We start from the raw sequence: 17,154 nt of genomic DNA, 5'->3' as shown, positions 1-17,154 counted from the left end.
TACATTTGTGATTTCATTTTTTTGTATGGATGCTCTGCTTGTACAAATGTGCATTATGTAATAGCGTGAAACTGAGGATGGACATTTGATGAACTCATGGATGATTGGGTTTAGGGATGAGAAACCCCTGTTTAAAGGTGGTTCAGTAAATTCACATTCATATTGAAGAGTAAAGAAAATGAGAAATACTTCTGAATATGATAAAACATATCATAAAGACTTTCTTGGTTCCATTTGTGTTTCAACAATATATTCAGGAAAATATCCTAATAGTCTTGAAAATAGTACATGTCAACATTTCAGTAGAAAAATGTTTTGAAAGTGTTTTGCTTAGAGACATTTCAACCACGAAGCCAGGCATCTACAAGCAAGTGAAACAAAAACACACTGAAGTATTTGTTTTTGATAAAAACTATAGAGTTGTGTTTCAACAGGACAAGAACAAGTTAAACAACCGAAACATTCCTTAAATTTGCTTTTGATTTGATGATATTCAGAAAACATAATTTTTAGTTAGCCTAACAGTCAGTGAAAATAAGCCAAGAAAGAAATCTAATGATAGCAACACAAAAGCTATTTGATTTAAATGAGAGTCCATTGAATTTCAGAAAGGATAGAATTTGCATTTATTTTTTTCTTATTGCTTAGTTTTTTATATTTTTACTTTTATGTAATATTAATAAAGGCCAAAGAGACTCTGTAGAATGGCTGCTACCCACACAGCGTATGGAAAATAAACTTTGTTAGCTTTTTGGTGACTAGCTTCATTTCAGCTTCTTTTTCCCCTTTAACTTGTATCTGAAAGTCCATAACAACATATATTCATTCCCTTCCCCCGACTAAACAAATTAAATACAATCATCTGCCCAGCATGAGTTATTGTCAGAGAACAGGGAGGCCCATTTGTTTTGTCTCCTACTCTAATGATTCAAGTCAGATCATAAAATAAAGAACAACAACAACCTTGTCCCTTCTCCCCTGAAGAAATGCCCGCCATGACTTCTTTTATAGAGCAAAACACAACTGGTGTCTTTTCAGTGCAATCAATAAGTGGAAATGGCTTTAGTGACATGTCTAAAATGAACTTCTGAGTTGCATATCCTCTGGAAGGTTTAAAATGATCACATGTGAGCCCTGCACATAGCCTAAGCAAAGAAGTTGCTAGAGGTGCCTTTTAGTGAGTATTGTAAAATGGGACAAATTGTTTTGTCTTTTGTTTTTTCTTAATAATAAGCACTAAAATGTTGAGAATTGAAACGAGGACGCTGTGCACTTAAACCCTTGCTGCAGATACATTGTTGCTTACTGTTAAAATGAGTCCAGCTATTAAAAAGATAAAAATGCAGTTAATAATAATCTTACAAGAAGGGATGAATGAATACAAGCACCATAAACTTGGTAATGATGGAAGACTTTGTTGCACAGGCAGAATATGAACTATATTAATATTTTAAAAATGTCTAGTGAAAGAAGTTTTGTTTCTATTTTATTCAGTTAACAAAACAATTTTATTGATTTATTTAGGAAAATTAAGGACAATTTCAGGATAGAAGCATTTTCTCATGAAAACAGAGAAGCTTACACCCATATAGGGCATTGGCATGGATTTATTCACGCTGTTTCTTCAGAAGATCAGGATGCTATGGAATCCTGGGTATAATTAGAGACACAGGAACTGTATTGTTCCAATGTATTTCTTTTTCAACTTCAACTTCCCATAAACCTCCTTAATATTAGACTGTTAGCTTTTTGAGGGTAGAGACTAGAACTTATTAATGTGTATACTCCCAGTGCCTGGCACAGTGCCTGATACTGAGTAAAGATTTGACAAGTGAAGGAGTGAAAAAAAAAAAACACAAAAAACCTGATCATCCAACATTCCATTATCACAATTTATTTTGTCTGTTTTGCTGATCTGGGAAAATCACAGAAATGATTATGAAATTTGGCCTTATTCTTAACTCTCCCTTCTTGCCAGACTGGCATCTGCTCTGAATTTGTATGCGCATAAAAATCCTTTTATGTTCTGAAAAGCTTGAGGGACTCTGCTCTCGGATTCAGAGATTACCAGTCACAGGACACTTAATGCTGGTGGGTTCATAAATTCAAAACGGAACCTAATAATTTATGTGTATGGGCCAGTGACAGAGATGGCGATCCAGATGGGACAGTCATGGTTATTCATGAATCAAAGCTGTTCAATAAATATAGCCCACTTTCAATTTTCAATCATGCTGCATATCATAAGCTAGACATTTCACATACCTCAGCGTCAATGCTTTCTACATTTAGTCCCTGCAGCCATACAATTTCAAGTGAATTCCATGCAGGTATGGGGGTTCTAAGTGGATGCTGACAAAATTTTTCAAACATTTGAAAAATATAACTGGATGGATGAATGTCTACATTTGGGATTTTCTATTTTTTCTTATTTCTTCAGATGTTCATTTTTGTGAGGTAGTGCTATCCTTACAGGAGGCAGTCTTAAAAGCTTGTTAAAAGGCAAAGACCACCATTTTTCTTTGAATAGTAGAGTTCTTATGTAGCCTAATTGTAACCTTTTAAAATGTCCGTGGATGGATCCACTTAGAAACAGAAAGGGATAAAATTGCTAAGTTGTCTTCAAGCCCCTTACCATTGATCACTTTGTCTGGGCTGTCATCATTCTGACCTTGTCTTTTTGCAAAACTATTCTTACCATCTTAATTGCCATGACCATTCTGTTAGAAAAAGCAATTCATCAATTTAATAACAAAAATCAATCACTATTTGATTTGAATTGTTTAATGTACTTGAAAGTGTTGGGTTAGTTAAAAATGAAAATAAGTTTAAGTCAAAATGCTTGGTCTATTATTTCTTAAATCGATTAAGATGTAATGGAAGCTTCCTTGTGAAAGTCCAAAATGCCAAATGTAAGTAGATTATTGACATATGCTACCAGGGGAAGCCTCTGACTGAGATCCTTACTGCTATTCTGCAGGACTGCATCAGGGCAAACAATATCAAAACCAAGTCATCAGCGAAAGGAGCTAGCAGAAGTTAGGGTCAAGATCCCAGGTTACGATTAAAGCAAGAAACAAAAACCCAAGAAAACAGAACTAGTCTCCCTTGCTGACTGCAAAGATTATAAGGGCAGAAACTCCGTTGTATTTATTGTTTTAGCCTGAACACTACATCAAAACATAGCAGATATGTAATAAATACTAGTTGAATAAATAAATGAATAAATAATAAATGAGATTCAGATGAAACATACAGATCAGGGGAATGTGAGAGATGAAAACTGACTGCCAACTTAGGGTCATAATCAGAGTCAGGCTGCAACCAAATCAGGAGAACCTTCAGTAAGAGTCAGTAGTGGCAAGGGAGAGCGTAATGATAGCAACCTGCAGGAGGCTTACTACCTTTAATGATGTCCATCTTCCCTCTAAATGACCCTTACTCAAGTGTACCTTCCCCCAATTAGTAGAGAAGAAAATACAGAGATTTCAGAGTCAACCGAATCACAAAAAGGTTCAACTTTGATTATTTATTAAGGAGAATGCATCAAGGTGTTATCATTAGTTAATATCACACTATGTATTTCAGAGAGACAGTCATCAATTTCAAAGTGGAACGTGGGTATGGACTTGACAGAAAACATATTCTAGAAGGAAATGAATCTGTACATGACTTTGGAAATGATATCTTGTTTCTCATTTACCTCCCTTATAATGCCTGGTATATCAAGGGAAACCCCATATAAAAGTCTCATCTTTACTGCTTTTCACTGTTTGAGGCTAAAAGAGTTTTCTGCAGTGACTAATCATACTCACATTATAATATGCGGTACAAAAATATATACGGATGTTTAGTTTTAACCATTTCTGATACCAACACTGGAGAGCTCGATTCTCAACACAAGAATGAATACCAAAACCCTTTAGTGTCCAGATAAGACACAGGAAATTCCACATCAAGTAAGGTGCTGATGGGTTAAAAGCTCTGAAATGACATTCCTTTGCTCTCAAGTTATTGCCACCTACCATTCTTTAGAAGTCGTGGCATTATTATGGTTACTAAATATCTACAACTTGAAGTTACTAATTGACCACATAAGGGGTATTGATTACTTGTTTGACTGTGAAAGTAACCTGTAAACCAAATAGGCACTTCTCTATCCTTATCTCACTTGGTCTCTTGGCAGCATAAGCATAGGTGACCCATTCCCTCTTTCTGGTCAGCTCCTTTAACTTTTTTGATTCATATGTGGTTTTACTGCTACTGAATTGATTTCTTCTTTCCAGTCTCCTTGCTGATTCCTCCTTTTCAGCTCAACGTCTAAATGCTGAGGTGTGCCAAGACCACCATAGCCCTCCTCACTCCTCTCCTCTCTTCCTCTCTCCTCTCTTGAAATTTCATCCTCAGATGCTTTCATACAGTAGCATGGCTTTAAATACCACTTCTATAATGGCCACCTATATGTTTTCAGCCCTGTTCTCTCTGAAGTCTAAGTCACCATCATTTCTTGCTTGGATTATTGTAATAACCCTTCAAGTCTCTGACCTTTCTTTCCTCTCCCTTTCATTCTTCATATAAAAGCAGCCAGAGTGATTTAAAAAAAAAAGAAAAACACAAATCAGATATTGAGGCTTCCCTCCTTAAATTGTCTCAATGGCTTTCCACTGCACTTGAAATACTATTTTCATAATTTATGTATCTATCTATATCTTGTCTCTACCTAACTCTCTGACTGTTCTAATTTTCTGGTGCTTCACTTTCTTCCTGTTATCACAGGAACCAGGTTTGCTATACTTTGGAACCTCTATGTATATTGTTATTGGAGTTTATCTTATTACTTATTTGTTTGCTTGGTTTTTTAAAAAACCGTCTTCCCCCATTAGGATGTAATATTCACAAGAGCAGAACCTTATCTATCTTATTCATGTTCTGATTTGGGAAAAATAAGAGGGGCAGTTGAAAACACTGTCTTCTCTATTTTCAAAATGGTTCATAGCACCTTTATAGTAGCTTGCTGTTTTAAACTTTGCAGGGAAGGTTGAAATTATGGCTAGAAAAATGACTCATCGGACCGAAATTATAAGTACATAAAATGTGAAACCTATCACTTTCGTTTTGGTGACAAATGCCCTTGTTTCAATACATGTTTTATTCTCACCATGCTCTGAATTCCATTAGTAAATATAGATAGGATTGTGGTAGGGATAGAGTGAAAAAGAGAGATAAAAGTAAGCAAAATTGTTAAGCTTTATGAGGTCATTAAATTTTAGTAATAATTCGGGAGATCTTTTACTAAGTGACATTTTTGATAGGGAAAAATAAGTGAGGAGAAGATGAGAACAGTAAGTTCCGGATGTATTCGGTAAAGGACAGAGGCAGAGCTCTCTTTCAAGGGAAAAGGTGCAGAAAAGAGAGGATAAGAGAGATCCTGATAGCTTCACCTATATCATATTTAGTATTCAGTCTACATGTAGCTATTCAGTCATGAAACAGTGTAAATCAAAATTAATCTTCGTTGAATGTACTTAAAATAGCAGTTAACATCATGTTTAACTACAAAATTGTATAAAGTTTTAATTATGTTCTGTTTATAAAAAGCACAGAATTTACCAATTAATGTTATGTTCATATTTGTTTTCTGGTAACAAGATGCCATATTTTGAAGCTACAATTTATAATGCACTATGAAATAGTATAGTTACTGTGCCCGTGGATTCTGTCCTGGTTTGTTTGTATGAAGTCGATTGTCAGAATTTTTGTTGATTTAATTCATAAATGTGGTCATTGTGGTGATTATTCCAGAATTTGATTCATTCTTATAAACCTTCTGTTTTTAAATATATTCCATTTTTGCTTGTGATAAGTTATCATTTTGAAAGAAGCTGATTTATGAAAACATTGCGCTCTGATGTTCTTGAGTGTCATTCTTGAGTAATCTTGATCTTAACCTCCAGTCAAGCCTTGATTATCAGCATTCCATAAAATCTCTCTCATCAGGGTTACTTACAGTCTCCACATTGCCGTATCCATTTGGCAATCTCAGGTCTCATCTTTCTGAATTTCCCAGCAGCATTTGACGCCATGGAACATTCTCTCTATCTTGAAATTACTCTCTTGGCTTCTGAATTTCTTCAGTGTCTCCTTCTTGGTTTCTTTAGTCAGACCCTCTCCTCTCTGTTGAGCTCTAAATGGTGGACACCACAGAGCTCAATTCTCAGGTACCTTCTTTATCAAATATTTCAGTGATCTCAGCTGGTATATGCTTAAAAACTATTTGTATTTTGATGATTTCTCATAGTTATAGCTCCATCCCCAATCTTCCCCCCATCTTAACTCAGGACCTGCTTGAGAACTCTATTTAGAAATAAAAAAAAAAAAAGGCTTCTAAAATTTAAAATATCCAAAACAGAATCCTTGATTTTCACTCTAAAACCTACTCATCTTTGTGAGTTCCTCATCTCCGAGAATGACAATGTCATTTATCTAGTTTCTTGGGTCAAACATCTCTCCCCTTACCTTTAACTCCTCTTTTTCATAGCCTACATGTAATTTATTATCAAATTCTGTCTAACCTCAATTCAAAATAGATTTTAAAAGTGCACTTCTTATCAACTCCACTGCTACCACTCTAGTTGAAAGCAACCTCATTGTCACTGACGTTGGAACAGTTGCCCCTCTGCTGTTCTCTCTGAGGCCCTCCCGGGGTCTATTCTCTACCTTCTAGATTGAGAGAGGCTTTAAAAATCTGTCAGATCTTGACTTGTCCCTTCCAGTTAGAAATACTTTATGACTTCTTATACTTCAGATGAAATCTGAACTTCTTTCTGGTTCCTAAGTCCCAGAAATCTGTTCCTTGCCCTGATAATCTCTTCATCATCATCCTGCTTCCACTTTCCCTATGCTCCCTACTCTCACCAAAATCATTCATTTCTTGTTCTTTGAAGAAGTCCAGTGTGCTACGACTTCAGAGCTCTTGGGCTTTTCTCTCTGCCATTCTCTCATTCCATCGGGTCTCCACTCATACGTCACAACCACAGAAAGGTTGATTTCTCAAGCTTCTGTAAAATATCAGACTCTCTGACTCTGACCTTCTTGACCTATTTTATTTTTCTACATAGCCTGTATCATCAACTGAAATTATATCACATATTTTGGAAAATGTCATAGACTTTATCTTAGCTTGTTGATTGTGTGCCTTCCCTACTACAATACAATCTTCACAAGAACAGGAAGTTCATTTTGCTTATTGTTTTGTTCCTGGCATTTAACTCAGTGTCTGGTACTTAATAGGTCTACATAAATATTTATGGAATTAAAAAATGAATGATTTATATTTAGGAAGAGAAGAATTGTGCACAAATCTAAATCCCATGTGATCTCTGCAAGACCTCACAGAGAGATGTCAGTGCAGTGAATCATAACAGTTATCTGAATGTCATGCTTTTAGGGCAGGTAAAAAAAAAAACTTAGGGTGACTGATTATATAAAGGGAGCATCTCTTTGAGATATAGGAGCCTGGGTTGTTGCTCTTCCATGCACCAGAATATACTTTGTGGCTTTCTGAAAATATGCACACCAGACATCTGCCCCCAGATGTTCTGATTCAGAGGTTTAGAGTGAATTCACACTGATGTAGTTCTCTTAGGTTGATCCCCAAAAGCAGAATTTGAGATACGGATTTTGGTGCTTATTTATTTATTATATGGATGCTTACAGGTAAAATCTATTAAAAAGGGAGGAACTCAGAAGGGGGACCTAGAGGGATCTGAGCAAGAATGTGGTTCCAGGTAATCTGGCTTTGGCCCAATGCACACACCAAGGCTCTGTATCACAAGCTGCACCATAAAGTTGTTTCCTTCTTGAGGTAAGAGACCAGTATCAGCCAGTCATTGATCTTAGGCTGACTAAATGTGGAGAGGTCACTTTCCAAGCAAAGCAGCTCTCCTCGGTGGAGGGCAATTCTCTAGAGGGGGAGCTGAGAACCATTAGCAGTCAACCCTCACAGCAACTGGGGAAGGCACATGATCCCAGAGAAGGAAAACTGGAGAAACCATCACAGTGTCTTCTACAGTTGGATAAAAAGGGGCTAACTGTGCTGCAAACATCCCTTCATTCACTGCATATTTATTGTGGCCAGTTATGGGTCAAGAATATATACTTTCATTTGCTGAGATTTAATGATGAACAAACATGGTCCCTGAAGTGTGGATCGGGAGAAACAGAAATAGTCATCACATTAACATGCAATCATAATGAGGTACTTACTAAATTATTCCCAATAATTAACTGAAGTTAGATTGTAGAAATAAGTTCATAATATTGTATAGGTGGGTAATGGTTTCCCATAAATTGTTCTTGTATAAATTCTTTATCACAGAAATCATTATCTAATGCCAGCTGTATGTTAATCAAATAATTATCAGGCATTATTTGAAAACTCAAACAGAAAAGTATGTTTCAGCCTGGAGGCCATGTTAGTGTACGAGTCCTATACTCGATCATTGTTCGAAACACAAGATGATTTTTTCTTAATGGGAACCGAAGCAGAGGAAAAGTAAGAATAAAATTTTTAAAATGTAACTAAAGTCTTGCGTTAGGTGCTAATTATTTTTGTCTTTTGGAAATTATCACCCTAATTCCTATCCCTGACCGGCTGAGCAAGGCAAGAACAAGAGTTGTGTGAGAAGCAGAACCTTGTTATCGTAGAATATTCATGTTCACAGACTACTTGCAATCTGTTAGTCTCTGTGGAGCATAAATTTCATTGAAGCTACTCATTTGATATGAAATGTTCACCATTATAAGGCTGGCATAACTGTTTAAAAATAGCAGTGTTTAAGGGACCAAAAAACCTATCTGAATACATAGATACAATACAGACCACTAAGTTCCAAGAAAATTTGATAATTCAGTACTGGAGGTAAGAGCTACCAAGAAAGTACAAAAGAAAACTTGTATTTATACATTAAATTATTAGAAAGACATAAAAACTTTTAAAATGACCAGTAAATTAGATACCGTTAAATATCCACCTGTAGCTCCTGCTTTTGTCTAAAACTCTATTTTCATCTTTTAAAAAAATCTTTGCATAGTGTTCTGGAAGCTACTGTACTGAAAAATAAACCAGTTAATGAGCAACATGATACATGTCGGTAAAATGGTATTTCTTAGTTTCCTTAACAGAGAGCAAAATTTCAAAGAAATTCTGTTGAAATTCTGAAGTGTCCCCAAGACCTCTCTTTAGGAGAATGTAATGCCAGCAGAAGTAATAAGGCTTATTTTTCATCCTTCTGTTCGTACCTCAAATCCCTGTGGTCTTCCTAGACTCTCTTTAATGTGTTTCCACGCAACGAGAATCTCTGACACAGACACACTTGTTGCCTTGACATCTGTGGGAGCAGCACTGGGTTCTGTAGGAAGGAAAAAAAACCACAGTTATAAAAAGTTATCTCTTTCAAAGCACTGCACCTGAGTCTGTCAGGCGTTAACTTCCTCTTACCTTATTTTTGAAATGAAGTCCTGTGGTAGTTGTGAAAAACACAACAGAATACAAAGGTGATCCTTTTGGATTTCTGTACTTGGGTCAAGTCCCATCAATACCTTACCAATGACAAATGACAAATCTAGCAAGACAAGCAAAGACATCTGTCCTTGGATTAGCTAAGACATTTCTGGAGAACTTAAATTTTCTGCCAATCTAGCCTAATGACTATAAAAATGGACTGGGAAGGCAGGCTTTACTTTTTTTGTTGCTGTTGTTTTTTGCATTAAAAATTTATTTACCTATTTATTTACCTGTAGGTAAGTTGTTTTATCTCTTTCTAAGCTCTGGTTCCCTCATCTACAACATGACCATAATGAGAGTATTTATCAAATAGATTTAAAGGTTGGTTTTAATTAGAATAGTACATATGAAATATTTAGTACTGTGCTCGGCATTAAAAATGTTCATTCACAAAATACCATATTATTATTTTTTATTCTGTGTAGGCATAAATAGTATCTAAATTTCATTAGATACTTTTTGTTGTTCTAACCACAAAACTACATTTTTCTGATTATAGCAGGAATATGTTATGAATGATGATATTTAAAAGGCATGCGTTGACTTTTAAGACAGGTACAGGTGGAAAAGAAAAGCCCCTGAAGGGCTCAGTGCTTTGGCTCAAAGCCACCTTCTCATTTGCTTCTACATTCAGTGACCTTTCACACTATTTTTTTTTTGAAATACACAATCTCTGACTGGCATCCATCAAAAAGTGCACTTTATTCGAGGCTGTACTTGATGTGAGGAACAAAATATTTCCAGCATTGACATGGCTGAATCATAAATACTGTGTCACAAACACACGTTAAATGAAATGGCAGAATAAAGGCCATACATTAGTTCAAACAGTTCTGTACAAAGACTATTAAAAAATTCTACCCCATAAAAATTGTAGAAATTCTGATACCCCTTAACACTGATTGGAGCTCAGTCTCATCCATGACACTTTTTTTGTTTTTTTTTTTTTTCAATTTGGGGAACCATATAGCAAAGATTGAGTTCTAAACAAAAATGTTAAAAAGCAAACATGGAAGACGTAATCATTCTCTGAGGTCCTTCTTTTCTAAATGAAGCTAGTCATACATGTATCTGGAATGTTTTTACATATTATTAATCAAAAAATACCAGTCAAAAATATCTTCCCTGTTACTGTAAAAGGAGCCTGCGGAAGACTTGGTTGGTCCATGTTTGCAACAAGCAATGATTTTCTTTTGGCCAAAACTTTGCTGAAAACACGTGTTATACTTGTGTTATCTCAAAGCGCTTTGGCAAACTCACATTACTTTTTACACAGAAGCTGACGTTAATTCCTGCAATGGTATAAATACTAATCTCTCATTCTGTCGCCTTTTGAATATTTTTTATTATTTTCCATTTTCTCAGTGGTTTCCCTTATCTCACTTTCCAACTCCCTATTATTTGTGCATTTACCAATTTAAAACATGTATTCTGCAAAAATCTTCTATCTTATCCTAGAATTCTGATTAGAAGACTTGCAATGGATATTTTTTCCCCATTGCTATTTAGTAGGAGTTAAAATTTTTGATGTTGCAAGTAAATGAAAGAATGTTGATGTTTTTGAGGTGTGTACAACTTGATCTCTGGGATTTGGAGTACAGTTTATTTCAAAGGAAGCCACACTTTGAATATCATTTGCTATTCAGTAGCAGTTTTACTTCTCTTCAAAATAAATGCATTGCAGAGATTTGTGTGCCAAATGCCTTCTTTCAGCTTTTATATTGCTGAAGCAATTACATCTTTGTCAAAGAAGATTGCAGTGAGATAAATAATTTCAGAAGCACAAAACACGTGGTTGGGTAGCAGTCTTTCCGTATCTCCTGATCTCCAAAGAAAGGAGTTATTTCTCTATCAGCTTTCAGTAGTACTGTACAATTTAAGTCTTTTTCAGAAAGTTAAAAAAAATGTTAAAGTAAAAGTAAATAAAAATGTTCAGAAATGTACTTCTCAAACAAGCACCTTAATTTCTGTTTAAAAGCTCTGAGGACTTTAAATCGGGGTTATATCACACCTACATTTCACAGTTGGATTTTGTGGAGTTGCATATTATAATTTCACATAGTTGAATGTCAGTGAATTAATCAAACAAGAACTGAAGAGTCATTAAAATTTTTTTCACCCTCTTTTTTTTTTTTTTTTTGAGACAGATTCTTGTTCTGTTGCCAGGCGCCAGGCTGAAGTGCAGTGGCGCAATCTCGGTTCACTGCAATCTCTGCCTCCTGGGTTCAAGCAATTCTCCTGCCTCAGCCTCCCAAGTAGCTGGGACTACAGGTGCACGCCACCACACCCAGCTAATTTTTGTATTTTTTAGTAGAGACGGGGTTTCACCATGTTGGCCAGGATGGTCTCGATCTCTTGACCTCATGATCTGCCCACCTCAGCCTCCCAAAGTGCTGGGATTACAGGCGTGAGCCACCGTGCCCGGCCCACCCTCTTAACCTAATCAAGCCTGTCCAGCCTATGGCCCATGGGCCACATATGGCCCAGAACAGTTTTGAATGTGGCCCAACAGAAAATTGTGAACTTCTTAAAACGTTGTGAGTTTTTTTTTGTAATTTTTAAATTTTTTTTATAGCTAATTACTTATCATTAGTGTTAGTGTATTTTATGTGTGGCCCAAGACAATTCTTCTTCTTCCAGTGTGGCCTAGGGTAGCCAAAATATTGAACACCCCTAAATGGTATCAGAAATTGATCTATGTGGCCCTGAATTAGAAATTTCAGTATGTAAAAAAAAGTGACCTCAGTCAGATTTTCCCAGAAAGTTTAGTATGTGCTGTTTATACCCAAGTGAACATTTTCAAGTGGATCAAAAACTGGTTTGCAGACAGAAGTAACTAACCAGATCACAGAACATCTGGTTCACTTTGGAACTGACTGTCGGCTTTGGGCATCCCATTGTAGGTGAACGATGGAAAGTCACAACTAGAAAGGACTCTGGAAGTCACTTGGCTCCAAAGTCACAAATGCAAGGGCAGTGGGTACTTAGTCATATTTTATTTGTCTATATTATGTGTCAAATTAATTTAAGCCAATATTTGAAAATAAGAATTTCTGGCTTCTCTGGGGGCGGGGAGTAGGGAAGAAGATGGAATGAAGCCTGAATTCTTCAGTGCTGGCCGATGAGGGTCAGCAGTGGGTACCCTCAGTCAGGGCATGTGCTTCTACATATGCCAGGGTTTCCCCGAATTGTCTTACACAGGGAGACAATTCCTATTGTCTCATACAGGGAGGACTTTATTTATTTTTGTTTCTTACCTCACTCCTACATGCTTTGGAGTAATGAACCTGTGTTTTAAATCCATGCTCTCATTTTGCAGATTAGAAAAGTAAAATTGCACAGAGGTTGATGTATCTAGACTTTGCTTTTAGCTGTGAAAAAGCTTCAAGGAGAACTTGGGTCTCAAATGCTCTTTCCTCTGTTTTTAATTGGCATAAAGGACGAGGAGGGCTCATTCTTCATCTCCTAGAGTGCATTTTGAGTCACAGAAGAAGTCTTACAGAAAACATAGATAGTTCCTTCTTTTTTTGCCCAGTTGCCTCCAAATAACTGACAGAGGAATGGGTAGAATAAGATTAGAAGCAAACAAAAAAGAGACAAAATAGATGAAGGGATAACTCAAAATAATGATAATTGCCATTTATTGAGGCGCTGCTGTTTTCCGAACCCTGTTTTTAATTCTTTGCATGTCTTAATTAATCTTCTCAACAACCCTATTATTTTTTCAGTTGAGGAAGTTGAGGGGCAGAGAGGTTAAGCTAGTTACCCAAGATCCCACAGCTGCTTAAATGTGGAGGGAGGATCTGAACACAGGCAGTCAGGCCCTGAGCACCACACTTTGCTGCTTCTGTGCCTATGTCTATGTTACACTTACCTAACGCTTTTTCCTTTTCTATGTCTCTCTTTCCCCTTTGCCCCTCCACATCTAACTTCTCTCAAGAATATTGGTGTTGGGCTCCCCAGCTGGGCTCTCTATTTCTAGGTCTTGCCAGCAACCATCTAGACCTCCATCATCACCCACTTAACCCTGCCACAGGCTCACTGTCAACTCCTCTGATTCCTGTTTCACAGACTCCTTGGTAATTTTGAACCACAGCTGCACAGCAACTCCTCAGTCAGTTCATATTCAGGCATCTCTCAAATTCTCCTGATCTCTAAATCACAGGATGTTTTATGCCACTGTCACTCCTATCTATTACACTGCGATACTTTAACAAAAGTTCAGGAACTTATTTCTGAGACTGTGCTAGCATTATATCTAGTGGAATCAAAGACTTAGAAGGAGATCTCTCTTTTTTTTTTTCCATTACTTGTGACGATATTAATTAGGCCATGGCTAACTCCTTCACCGTAATCTTGCGATATGTAGTGGACAGGCTGATTGATAGGTTTGTTTCTGTTAGATTAAAAATGTTGAACAGCATTACCATGCTCGTGAATTTAGATGATACATTTGTATTAAGTGACCTAGCAGCTGGAGTTCTTCATGTAATATTGGGATATGTGCTTGTAATATTGATTATACATCTGACTTCCCAAGAGATCCCTTCCCAAGAGACCCTTAGAGCAACAGCATTAATGAAAGGAGAGTTTAATAAACTCCTTGAGAGAAGGGTTACGGTTTCATTATTTAAAAATTTAATGAAGAAAGCTGTAGTTGAACTTTTATAGGCACTAATCTAGATAGATCATCTGGAAAAGACAGGAAATTATTTCTTGTATTTTACAACGAATATGCCAATTTATTAATTTTCAAGTTCACATAAATCCCACTGAGCTCAGTTTCAGCTAAGGATGAATCTAGAGAATAACACCTTAGGAATGTTAGGTTTTAATTTGAGCTATGGCAGCTCCACTTGCAATGAGATAATTGTATATCATTTTCTGCAAATAAGAACAGGCTTTTTAGGTTTAATAAATATAAGAGCAGGACGTTTTTTACAGACAAGGCAAAAGACAAAAAAACTAGAAAAGGATAAAGCACATCACAAGTAAATAAATCTTTCACCCTATAATTAACGATATCAAATTTTCTTCTGTTTCTCTATTAGGTTTAATGGAATGCTCCAGGTCTTTCCATTTCCAAAGTGATGGTGAGAAGAACTAAGTGGAAAATGGGTATGTTTGAGTATTCATTATTTCTGGAAATGTGGAAGAAAAAGCCAATTTAATTTTTTATCTTGGGAAAAAATGAATTTTTGTCAGTTTGACCATGTATTTTGAGACACTTACTTTGAAACTTCACTTTTTTTTTTAAACAAATGAAGTTGTTTCCAAAATTAGGGTATTGTATACAATTCTGTCATACCCTAGAGGTCTGAAGCCAGGGTTAGGAATGCACATAATCCTTGCTTGGTTTAAAGGATAAAGATATTTGACACACATATAGGTACCTGGATATCTTGGAAGGCAAATATCTCTTTTTTCAGGCTTATGTCAGATGCTGCTTGGCACTGTCAGAGTCATTAAGGGTTGCTTCTGTTGTGGCAACATGGAAGGGTTTCAGAGGCTTACAGGTGTTAGCAGAAAAACCATTTGAAACTTTTCTGACGGTACTCGAGGGCAACAGCGAATCTCAGAGTTGTGAGAGTTAAGGTCATATCCCCAGTGATTGATTGACCAAGCATCCACATTTGTAAATGATTATTTCTTTGAAAAACATGTCAATTCAAGGTTTTCTCTATAATAATGTAATTTTATTTGCATTCTCATGTGCTTTATTGAGGGGGAAAGAAAGGGATAGAGAGAATGGAGAATTCACAGAAACATTTATTCTGCGTGCAGTTGTCATCTGGTCTCCATGTTCCAGTGGGAATAGGTTGAGCAGCAGTCCTGTGAGGTGTGCCTTGTAAGTTTTTCTGTTCTGTGCTTCCCTCCCAATAACATAAATTCTGGTAGCTGCATTTGACATTTTTCTTTCCAGCTTAGTGTCGGCTGTGAAAAGGTGGCTTTTTCACAGTGCTTAAGGCATGTAGCTAGTAATCTTGAAAGGAAGGGGAAGAACTGAGCCCATAAACAGAAATAGAAAGGCAGTCTCACTCCTCGTTCTTTATCTAAGAATATGGAGGGATTTTGAGGTGATAAACAAGTGGATTGGGTTAATGGAAGAATAAAGAAGTAGGATCTGTCTTACGGAGAAATACCACCTCAGTGAGATTAGCTGGGCTTTGGGCAGGAGTATCATGATGGAAGACACACTGTGAAGCTGCATGAACATCCATAGACAGCGGGAGAAACCTGCACTGGCATGAGTGTAATATATTATTTCACAAGTTTATTACACGACTTTACTTTATTAAAAAAATGCTCATTCCTTTTTAAATAAAGCAAATTGCCAAGTGACTAAAAAAGGATGTTGGTTTCCCCTTTTTATTGTATAGCAAAAGTTGACCTATTATCACTATCTGTACTAGGAAAATTGTTAAAACGAATGTTTTATTTTATTTTATTTTAATCTAGGTATTCATTTATTTTTTTAGAGACGGGGTCTCGCTCTGTCACTCAGGTTGCAGTGTAGTGGTGCCATCATAGTCATAACTCACGGCATCCTCACATTCCTGGGCTCAAGGGATCCTCCTGCCTCAGCCTCCCAATGTGTTGGGATTATGGGCATAAGCCACTGCTCCTGGCTAGAAGAGTATTTTAGAATATAGAATACATTGACAGAATTTTAATTTTAGATTTGTATGGGATTCCAGAGACCTTCATTTTTAAAGTGGGAAAGCTAAGGCTCCAAGAGGTGAATAAACTGCCCAAGATGCTGTGTTCAGTGTGATCAGACTTGAACTCCGGTTCTGCTGACTCCAGGTGAATGCTTTTCTTTTCCCTTGTCCTGCCGTTTTTGGTTGACACACTGTAATGCTGCTAACACTTTACTCATATTTACATATAAAGTTCCAAATTTGTAAACTTAATTAGTGAGCAAATACCAAATATATGCTTCAATTTTGTTGTCAGAACAAAGGACTCTATCCAGATTTAATTTGCCTAGTATATTTCATATTTCAGTTGACCAAAATAAATGAAGTGTTGCGTTACTATGAAATATGTTACAGGAACGACCTCAGTGTCTTTAAAAAATATGCATATTTTCTATCTAGCTTGAAAGAGACTCTCAGAAGGGCAAGCCATTTCAAATTTCAGAAAACATAATGTAAAAAAAACCATGGTGGCTGCTATGCATTAATTTCAAAACAAAGGTTGACAAGGAACTTACAAAACTGAATTTCTTAAAGGCAGCACTGTTGTTACTATACAAGACATGTTCACAAACTTCTCCAATTAATCTCTCATGTGACCTTTGGTGCTATGTAATTGATACTTAGGTTCAAACATTTTAAAAGGAAAAAGAGCATGCACTTCCTGCATAACACATGTACTTCAAAATAGATCTTTTGAGCAATAAATAATAAAAAATACCATTATCGTATACATTCCTGATGAGGCAGTATAGTGTAGTGGTTAAAAAATCTACTTTCAAGTCATATGGACCTGGTTAAGATCCCAGCTCTGTCACTTACTCTCCTTTCTTGTAACTGTCACTTACTGGTGTAAATTTGAACCTGTTACTTAACCTCTCTGAGACTCAG

At 36.4% G+C, this 17,154-nt stretch overlaps 1 protein-coding gene across 1 annotated transcript in view; it reads right to left on the bottom strand.

Annotated features, from left to right (window-relative positions):
• CNTN5 (contactin 5) overlaps nt 1-17,154 on the bottom strand; it is a 1,383,122-nt gene that overhangs the window by 54,524 nt on the left and 1,311,444 nt on the right. Inside the window, exon 21 of the mRNA XM_012454882.2 lies at nt 9,301-9,410. Coding sequence (XP_012310305.1) covers nt 9,301-9,410 — 110 coding nt within the window. The remainder of the gene's footprint in view (nt 1-9,300; nt 9,411-17,154) is intronic.

Source organism: Aotus nancymaae, unplaced genomic scaffold, assembly GCF_030222135.1.
Source record: "Aotus nancymaae isolate 86718 unplaced genomic scaffold, 86718_ANA_hifiasm-v0.15.2.pri h1tg000012l, whole genome shotgun sequence".
NCBI lineage: Eukaryota > Metazoa > Chordata > Mammalia > Primates > Aotidae > Aotus > Aotus nancymaae.
Note: the sequence above shows the minus strand (reverse complement) of the source record. Positions and strands in the feature narration are given on the sequence as shown.